Source organism: Macrobrachium rosenbergii, chromosome 37 (genome assembly GCF_040412425.1).
Source record: "Macrobrachium rosenbergii isolate ZJJX-2024 chromosome 37, ASM4041242v1, whole genome shotgun sequence".
In the NCBI taxonomy this organism is placed as follows: Eukaryota; Metazoa; Arthropoda; class Malacostraca; order Decapoda; family Palaemonidae; genus Macrobrachium; species Macrobrachium rosenbergii.
In genome coordinates this window covers 2,666,495-2,676,882 of record NC_089777.1, presented here as the reverse complement: position 1 = coordinate 2,676,882, position 10,388 = coordinate 2,666,495, and the positions used below count along the sequence as shown (strand labels likewise).

General features: G+C 42.8%; 1 protein-coding gene across 1 annotated transcript in view; it reads right to left on the bottom strand.

The window, feature by feature from the left end:
- Positions 1–8,925, bottom strand: part of LOC136825092 (uncharacterized) — a 467,192-nt gene extending 458,267 nt beyond the window's left edge. Inside the window, exons 1-5 of the mRNA XM_067081135.1 lie at positions 8,573–8,925; positions 7,709–7,868; positions 7,534–7,634; positions 6,849–7,141; positions 5,326–5,635 (exon numbers count right to left, since the gene is read on the bottom strand). Of these exons, the coding sequence (XP_066937236.1) occupies positions 5,326–5,635; positions 6,849–7,141; positions 7,534–7,634; positions 7,709–7,868; positions 8,573–8,925 (1,217 nt within the window). The remainder of the gene's footprint in view (positions 1–5,325; positions 5,636–6,848; positions 7,142–7,533; positions 7,635–7,708; positions 7,869–8,572) is intronic.
- Positions 8,926–10,388: the final 1,463 nt, after the last annotated feature.

Genomic DNA, 10,388 nt, shown 5'->3' with positions numbered 1-10,388 from the left:
TGTCGTCCCAACAGCTGCAAGAGGGCTCTTGATCCTTATGGAGCTTGCAAGGTACCGCTGTATGCACGTCCGCAACACGCCTCTTCAAAGGCCTAGAAGACTCCTGAAAACGTCAACTGTGTCGTTTGGGTTCAGAATCCAAACCACTGGAAGATAAGGTGTGAACCAATCGGAAACCTTTTGAGCGTTTGGTTGCTGAAACCTGGGAAATAGCAACAGGTTTGGGTGAGGAAGCAACTACTCGTGGGCAAACCCCACTGACCTCCCTTGGACTTACGGTTTGCCTCCTCCCAGGTGTAGGGGAGTCTGACAGTGACCGAATTTAGGAGATCCGTAAGACTCCTTTCAGTGGCTATCTGTCAATACCTGGGACCAGCAACAGGCTCAACTGAGGAAGCAACTACTCATAGGCAAACCCCACCGGCTTTCCTTGGACTTACAGTTTGCCTTCTCCCAGGTGGAGGGGAGTTTGGCAGGGACCTCCTTCTAGGAGCATTGGTGGGACGAGTAGCCACCACCTCCACAACACTAACCCAAGTGCAGGCACTAGCACTTGCACCGACAGTTGCACTATGATCCTATCTGAGCAATAGTATTTACTAAAACATCAAATTTCTTATCCATCCGACCTTCAAGACTGGTGATGGCACTGGGTTCAGAGGGAAGGGAGCCAGGTAACAAAATTGTAGGGAGAGAGAGAGAAGTAGGAATCGGGGAATGAGAAGTCGAAGGTGTAGAAAAAGCTGGTTTAGGGGTGGAGGACACAGAAACTCTAGCCTCTTTCCTAAGCCTAGCTTTCTCTAATTTATCCAAATGATTGGTCAACACTTTCCATTTACAATAATCCCCATATACGTGGGGGATGCGTACCAAACGGGGCCCCCCACCCGCAAATAGCTAGACCCCGCGAATACTTAGAACCCTTCTAAAAACACTTAGAACTGCCTATTTTAATAGTTCAAACACACACAAAAAAACTAAAAATGCTTATACAGGTATTATCCTACTTATGATGAGGTTAGGTTCCAAAAACCCATCGTTTGTAGGAAAAAACGTATTTCGAATAGAGCCTAGCCTACACTAGGGTATTCGGTACCATGTACACATGTATGCTAAATTTAGTAACCCAACACTATAAAGTATACTCTATACATACACGGTATAGTAATTACTAACATCAGCTAATTCTGGAGGTTCATACACAGTGACTTATGATAATTCAATACAAAGAGAAATTGAATAAACAAGAATTAGCTTAGCCTACACTATGGTATATCGTATACATATACGGTAGCCTAGCCTACATTATACTGTACTCTATATTCACATATTATATCATACAAACATCATCATAACGAATATGCATCTTTTCCATGGATCTTTTAAAATGTTATGCCTTAATTCACTGTATCCAATAACATTGCATATATTCTTATAATGCTTTTGTATTATAAATTGCGATCATAGTGATCAATGTTTTGGTTTGGAAATCGTTTACGGGGTGTTTACTTCGTCGTGTTTAACTCAGTTTAGAGCACTTTTCTTGCTTCTAGTTAGCGTAAATAAATCTCTAGATACTTTATTTCTATGGGGCAAGGTTATTTTTCATTAGACAGTACAGTGTTAAGTTGAAATATAATTTAGCAATTTTTTTTGTTAAGAGACGATGCTGGCCATTTGGAGGCATGTTTGTTTTGTGTAAAAAAATCAAGATTCCGTTTGCTATTTTCACTTGATTCATCATAATATGAGTTTTAGGCATTTATCATTTATCGGCATAAAAATAACAGTAATGTGTTCTTTCATGCCCAGTGGTTTTGGTTAAAATACTTTCTCTCTTATTTTAATTACGGTCGAGTTTTATCCATGTTGCCGATGCACGATAATTTATAGTCATTAGCAGCTTGAACATTGTTTTCTCAGCTTTAGCTACAAATTGCATTTTAAATTTAGCAGTACTGTATATTTCCTTGCTGATCTTTTATCCATTCTAATTAACGTCATTTGTACCATAACCTAGTGCAATTGTGTATTACCGTACGATGGTTAAAATGCAAGCAAAAGGGCCGTTGTTATCCGATTCGGTGATAAAAAAAACAACAGTTTCTCAGTCGGTTGTTTACGGCTGTATGCATTTACACAAGAGTACAGTATAATGTTACTAACAATACTTTTATCATTCTCTTTTACTTTTTTAACTAGAAGATGGGATAAGGAGTTGGAGGAAAATAAGCTGGTCTATTGTAATTTGGTCTCTCTCGCTGCCTGTGCCCACGCAAAATTTTAAAATATTTTATATATATTGTCGTATCGGTATTAATTGCTTACCCCATTGCAAAATCGAATTATCATAAGGTGAAATATCGTAAATCAAGCACCACCTGAGTAGTTTAATAGTTTTATCACAAAAAGTGATTTAGTCATGAAAATGAGATGAAATACAGTAATTAGTAAGTACTGTATGTCTCAGTGAAAAATACCATGAATGGGTTGATTTTCAGCGAATAATGCATAAATATGTTCCATAGAGAAATCCGCGAATAGGTGAGTCCGCGAATCATGAAACCGTGAATACAGGGGATTTACTGTACTTAGGGCCCAATCCTTACATTCCTTGTAAGTCAAGCAGGGGGAACATACCTGTCCACGGCAGTGAAAAAAAACAGAATGTTCATCATATTTAAATGAAGTCAACCTAGTATTATAGCCTTTGCTGCAATACCGGTTGCTGGTCACACTCACTCTGACATAATAGTCCAATAAACTGTAAAAAGGCTAAGCTAAGCTAGGCTATAAAAATATAGCTTGGAGGCTACCAAATGAAAGAATACCTCACCAAATCCTTCGATAGACAACCAAACCATCTGGTGAAACTACTCCTGAATTAACAAAACAGCTGCTGAACGACCGATGTTCGGTCATCAATGGCAGAAACGAACCGGGCTCTTTAGCTACATTATACCTATTCTTCCCCAAAAGTGGGCAGGGCACTTAATTGTACAAAAACAAAAGAGTGCTACTGCAAATTTTCAGTTCTTAAGCTGTGGTTTAAAGTAGAAACTATAGCTATGTAATTACTTGGTAAGTGTTATATATAAAAACCTGATCTCCAATCAAAGAGTGAGCTTCCGAAATGAGATTTCTGAGGAAGAATGCCAGGGCATTCTTCAACAGTGGGTGTGAGAGGTTCTTAACCAAACACCATGAAGCACTAGATGAACCATGTACTTCTTTTGTTCTGTGAATGAAATACTTTAAAGCCCTTACGTGACACACAACTCTCTCTTCCTCATCCGGGTCAACAACCTCTGACAAGTTTTTAATGGTAAAAGAACATGGCCACGGTTTGGACAATGATTCATTTTTGGCCAGAAACCCCAGGGAAAAGGAGCAAACAGCATTCCCTTGAGAGAAGCCCACTCTTCTGTCAATTGCATGGATCTCACTGACCCATTTAGCTGTCGCCAAGGCTACTAAAAACAGGGTCTTCCTAGTTAAATCTCTTAAAGAGATTGAGTGTAGTGGCTCAAAACGGGGGCCGGACAACCATTTAAGGGCTGTCTAAATTCCAAGGAACTACTGCTTCCTCTTTCTGTTTTGTGGTATCAAATGATTTGATACGGTCTGATAAATTGTGATTAGAAGAGAAATCTTACCCTCTATGCCAGAAAACCAAGCCTACCATGGCCCTGTATCCTTTGATCGTAGTCGAAGAAAGGCCTCTATCAGTCTTCAAATATAACAGGAAATCTGCTATTTCTGTCACAGATGTATGAGAAGAGGAAACTCTGTGGGATTTGCACCAAGCTTGAAATATTGCCCACTTAGCTTGATATACTCTGTCAGAGGATTCATGTCTGCATTTGGAAATAGCTTGCGAAGCTAATTTTAAAAAACCTTTCCTTCAAAGGAGTTCCCTGACAGTTTGTAGCCTGTCAGGGCCAGAGTAGACAACCCCTGATGAAACTGCCAAAAGTGGGGTTGTTTGAGTAGATGACGTTTTTGAGGTAGCAGTCTTGGGAAGTCCAACAGAAATTCATGAAGGCCCAGAAACCACTCCTTTGTTGGCCAAAATGGTGCTACTAGGATCATTGAGACATTCTGATGTAGCTGGAATGTGTTCAACACCTGTCTTACCATACTGAGGAGTGGGAAGACATAGAGGAGCTTGTCAGACCAGTCCTGAAGCACGGCATCTGTTGCCCATGCTACAAGATCTGGTACTGGTGACCAAAACTGAGGAAGTCAATGGTTTCTAGAAGTGGCAAAGAGGTCTAGAATTTGTGTCCCCTACAGTTTCCATAAATCTCAGCACACCTGATGATCCAAAGTCCATTCTGTGGGAAGTACCTACTCCTGGCGACTCAATTTGTTTGCCATAACGTTTAACTTCCCTTAAATGAATCGAGTCAGAAGAGTCGTCTGGTTTCGATCCATCCAAAGAAGCTCCCCTGCTATCATGTAAAGGGAGAAAGTGTGTGTTCCCCCTTGATTCTTTATGTAGTACAGGGCGGTCGTGCTGTCAGAATGGACGGCCACTGTCTTCCCGTAAACTTACGTGCTGAAAAACTGAAGTCCCAGGTGTACTGCTTTCAGTTCTTTGGCATTTATATGCCATTCTCTCTGTTCCGTGGACAATGTCTCGGAAACTTCCTTGTTCCCAAGAAGAACTCCCCAACCTAGGTCCGACGCGTTGGAGTAAAAGTGTAGGTTGGGGTTCAAAGAAGACACTCCCCTTTTGCTAGTCTTCCTTCTAAACTCCACCAGAGCAGGTCTTCTTTGATCTCAGGGGAGATGCAGAATTTGAAGGTGTCTGGAAAAACCTTCCCGTCCAAGCTGACCCTTAAGTAAAATTGCATAGGTCTCATGTGAAGTCTGCCTAGGTGAATGAACTGCTCCAGGAACGATAACGTTCCCAGAAGGCTCATCCATTCGTTGGCTGCGCAGTGACAGAGGTTGAGGAATTTGTTTACTGTCTTCAGACAAGACTCCACTCTTTTCGGGGATGGAGAAGCCCCAAAACTCCAAGAGTTGATTGCCATCCCTAAATAGAGAATCTGTTGAGCAGGAATCAGCTGGGACTTCTGAAAGCTGATCATCAGTCCCAAATACTGAGTGAAGGTGAGAGTTTGTTGAAGGTCCTCCGAACACTTCTCCCTTGATTGGGCTCGAAGGAGCCAGTCACCGAGGTATGGGGAGATCTTGATAACCATCAAATGGAGCCATTTGGCAACGGTAGCAAGAACACTGGTGAACACTTATGGTGCCGTCAAGAGCCTGAAACATAGGCTGCGGAACTGAGAGACTTTGTTTCCGTAGACAAACCTTAGATACTTCCTTGATTCCTGTGTATTGGAATATGAGAATATGCATCCTGCATGTCTACTGACGTCAACTACTCTCCCTGGTGAATGGATGACAGGACAGTACTGTTTGTCTCCATTCTGAACATTGTCTTCTGAATGAAGACGTTCAGGGTGCTGATGTCTAAAATGGGCCTCCAGCCTCCTGATGCCTTTGGCACCACAAAGAGACGGTTGTAAAACCCTGGGGGCCTCACATTCTCTACTGTCTCTTATTACCCCCTTTCTGAGTAGGGATGAGACTACCTCCGAGAGGACTGAAAACCTGGAGCCTTTGGATTATGCCGTCAATGTTACTGGAGAGTTGACTGAGGGAGGCTTTTCTAGGAAGGGAATGGAGTATCTTTCCTTGAGAACATTGACTATCCAAGGTTCGGCCCCTTTCTTCCTCCATCTCTTCCAGAAGGGAAGGAGTCTGGCTCCTACTGGTGTTCAGAGGGGAACGTTCTCACTTGTGAGAGGACGTTTGGGGAGAAGACTTCTTGGTGGCTCTTGACACAAATCTGTTACCAGGAGATCTGGAATATGATCTTTGTCTGTTCTCCGAAAGGTGTGTAAGCAGTGGTTCCAGGTTGGGAAATTTGAAGCTATCAGGGGAAATAATCATGTATTTTAGAGAGAGAGAGAGAGAGAGAGAGAGAGAGAGAGAGAGAGAGAGAGAGAGAGAGAGAGAGAGAGAGAGAGAGAGAGAGAGAGAATTTCTGTTGCAGATGGGCGGCATCGTATCTACCAGGTTCGGCTCACGTTCAAACATGAGCTCTGAAGGGAGGGTGGGAGTAGTGCAGGAGTACACTCAAAGGCTCACAGTGCATTACGAGTAGTCAGTTAGCAGGGAGCATCTGACACACATACCCGGCTTATACTTGTTTTCTGTATAAGTACATGGTATGAGAATAATATTATAATTTTAATAGTGAGTTTGTTAACTGGATAATATGATATGTTGTTGTCGTTGTTGTGAGTCAGGATTTTCTACTTTACTCACAATCAAGCCCAAAGCACGAAACCGACTGGAGGTGGAATGTGACATACGTTGCGCACTTGCCAAAACTAGCCCTGATATTGATACACTGGTGCACAAGAAGCAGCCTCAACCTTCTCACTAATTCAATTTTGAAGTAGAAGAATAAACAAAAGTCCTTTTATTTTGCTACTAGCCGCTCTGGCTGTGGCTATGCGGTAACTAACCACTCTCTATCTAACTATTTGTTTATCAGTATATTTGTCTATAATGGAAAAATAAATTAGTAAGTCGTCACAGTGTGTTTTAACTACTCTTTCCCTCATACACATGAAGGGGGAAATCTAGAGGGTTGCACTGGGTGCAGGGGGAAATGACAGGAAAAAGGTTGGGAACCACTGTCTTAGAGAGTCTAGAAGACTGCGTGAGAAGTTCCTGCATGTTCTTCTTCTGCAGGTCAGATGAAATCTCCAGCACAGTTGACTGGGGAAACAAATGAAGATGGTCTAGAGGGGAAAACAAACGTCCAGACTTTTGAGAGGGAGTTACTCCCTTAGAGGTGTATGAACACCACAGCTCCCTCTTTTTAAGAACACCTATGGTATAAAGGGAAGCCAACTCATGAGAACCATCTCTGATACCTTCATCTATGCATGACAGCACCCCCAACCAGTCAGAGGAACTATCTTCCGGTACAGTTGCACAGTCTTTAATCTTATGGGCTAGACAGTCCATAACCAAATCCATAAAACTAAGGACCTCAAAAACCTTGAAACAGTCCATAACCAAATCCATAAAATTAAGGACCTCAAAAACCCTGAAAAGGTTTTTGAGAAGGTGAGAAAGTTCCAAAGAACTAAACATGATCTTTCCTGAAGAAAAGACCGATCTTCATGAAGAATCGATTAACCCAGAGAAGTCCCCCGGGGAGGAGGTAGGGACTCCCAGGGAAGGAGCTTCCCCTGTGGCATACGAAAGGTGTCTCCTCTTGTTAAACCTAGACAGAGGAAAAATTAAAGAAGGCTAGACCTTGTTCCCTCTTCTCCGAAAGCCATCCATCAACATCACTCATCGGTTTCTTTGTTGAAGAAGAAAGCACTAACTTTGGCAGCTTAGAAGAGTCCAATGACTGTGTCTCCATCAGGAAAACGGAAGCAGACGAGGAAGGAGCTGCAGGAGAAGAAGCCCGGAAAGTTAGCTAACAGGTACCTTAGCAACGATGTGCAAGCAGAAGGATTAGGGCCTTGTACAAGCACATCCTCTTCAACTTCAGAAGACACAGGCAACAAGGACTGGGGAGCTGAAGGAGCCTTTTAAGAAGGCTCAAAATGCTGTCCAACTTGACCTGGATAGGGTCCACTGTAGAAGGCAACTGCGTACTAACCGAAGGCTGAAGCAGGTAAGACTGAGATGCAGGAGAATCATCAATGACTGCTTGTATTACAACATGAACAGAAGCAAGAGAAGCATCAACAGTGGTAAAAAGGCACTCGGATGAACATGGGCACTCAAGCGCCGATGGGCGCTTCATAACAGTCAGGCCTCTGGGAGAGACAGAGCATTCTGTCAACAACGGGCACTTTATGGCGCTGAAGAGAAGACGGGTGCTTGGAAACTGAAAAATATCTGGATGCTAATGGGCACTTAAACGCCTTCGGGTGTTCAGGGGATGTCTGGTGTAAGACAACAGGGGCTTCCGTAACTACAGGGCGCTTGGGAGCCAAGGCAGACAGACACTGGTGGATGCTCAGGAGAAGACACTATACGTGAAGCTGAACGTTTGCGAGACGAAGAGTGTTTAGAAGTCACATCCTGACTTTCCACTTCTGGAGGAATGGAAGAAAAATGCTCTGGGCTGTCCCAACCACTACATGAAGGGCAGGGACTATCCAAGGCATCCTAAGACTTCTGGCAAGGTGCTGGAGAAGAATGCGAAGCACCACGAGCACGTCTTTTCAGAGGACATGACTCATCTAAAAAGCGTCACTGCCGGTTAGAAGAGTCCCCTGAACTAGAGGAAAGTCTATGAACATCCAAGGAAACGCCTTTCCAGTGGCGTTCGGCTGCAACCTGGGATTTAGCAACAGGTTCAACTGAGGAGGCAACCACTCGAGGGCAGACTCCACTGACCCCCCCCCCTTAGGATACCAGTTTGAATCTTCCCAGGTTTAGGGGAGTAAGTCATTGGCCTTTGCCTAGGAGAACTGGTGGGCCGGGCAGCCACCTCCTCCACCAACACTTCACTTACACTGGCGCTACTATGCGCTCAGCTGACACAACACTAACACCGGGTGCTACGGGGCTCTCCGACTCACTCTTGCTATCCATAAGCACTTTAACGGATAACGCTAACTGTGCAATGGATTCAACAATCAACTTGAACCTTTTATTGATCTTTAACCCGAGACTGGTCATGGGGTTGGGTCTGGAAGTGAGACAGCCACGTAAAGGAGAGGATTGCACAAGAGGAGGGTTGGCAGGATTAATAGATATCACAGCAACGTCAACATTATCAGAATTCAGAGAACTACGAGAATCCTGGCTAGCTAAAATTTTGCTGGTCTGCCTAGCAGTAGCTTTCCTCTTCTTATCCGTAGCCATTTAATTCAAATGTGATTTTTAGAGCATTACATTTTTTCAAGTCCCAATCAACACGTTCAATACATCTTAATTCCTCTGAACACACCTGTCCCCTACAGCCTGTGCAGATCATATGAGAGTCATAAGATTCCTTGGTTAAGCGAGTATTCCACCTAAAGCTAGAAGAACTTGAGTAAGACATTACCTAAAACCAAGTCAGCTTAAGTCAAAATCAGGATAGTCAATTCAATTAAAGTCACAATTAAAGTTCCTAACTCTATCTAAATGTGCTGCAATGGGTACCAAGACAGAACAGGTTACTTCATCAAATGATGAATTACAACAAGAAAAGATGAATTCCAAAAATCCATAAGCTGCTGCTAATAACTGGTGTGCAGCCATCAGCCAGCAGAAACAAACTGAAGCCCATTTGCTAGTTGTTATTCTCTTTCCTCAAAAGTGGGTGGGGGGAGTCACCTACCCAAAACAAAATAGCACGACCTACGAATTTCAAAATTTTAGCTGCCAAGCGAGTGAAACTAATAGTAATATAATTGCTTGGTAAGTTACTTATATAAAATGTATAATTTGCATCCTTCCAGGGGTATACTCTAAGAAGGTGCTGGGAGGACTTTGCAATGAAGGGGAGGTTGGCTAACAATTGCAGGCTACCTCTTCTACTGAGAGTTTCTCAACAATGCTGAAAGTAAAAGGATGATTATAAACACAATGGGGATTCAACTAATCACAACACTGAAGCAATGAAGGAGCTAGTCTTTCCTTCTTCCAAGAGACACTAAATCTCTAATTCAAAACTTTAAAACAAGATACTGTACTACTAATGGATTCAGAGCTGATGAAACACGATTTTTCTGCTACGTCTTTCTATCAAAGCATCGGATAAAGGTGAAAGTTGGCAAGTGTACATTTTATAACCCTAGCTAATTTTTGCGAGTATTATTTAGTATCTAGTTCTGGGACTTATTATTTAGTACCTAGTTCTGGGATTTATCAGTGTAAAAGTGTTTTTTTCCTACGCCAGGGCCATCAAAATCACAGGTAAGGGTTTTGAACATAACAGTGACGTTAACCTATGACATCATGAGACTCCACCCACAATGAAGTGAAGTTTTCATATGGGGAAAATGTCTCTTCACTGTGGCTCTGCCCACCTGCCGATGACATATTCACTACTTGATATTAGCAAGGCCAAGAGAAAGAGAAGGTCAGCTCACTTCTCCCCCCAAAAATCCCCCATGTAGGCGGAGCTTTGTCTACCTCCTTATTGCGCCAGCAGGTGAATTGCCTTAATGAGCAGGTACCTTGAAGATGCATCATTGCCTACGTAGTTACCCCAATTGGTTAACCTTGTCTCTCTTGCCCTTGGGTATTAATACTCATCCTAGGCTTCAGCAATATCAATGATGGGGAGAAGGATTTGTCATTGCCCCTTGATTGCATTGTCATTCTCAATAATTTTATTA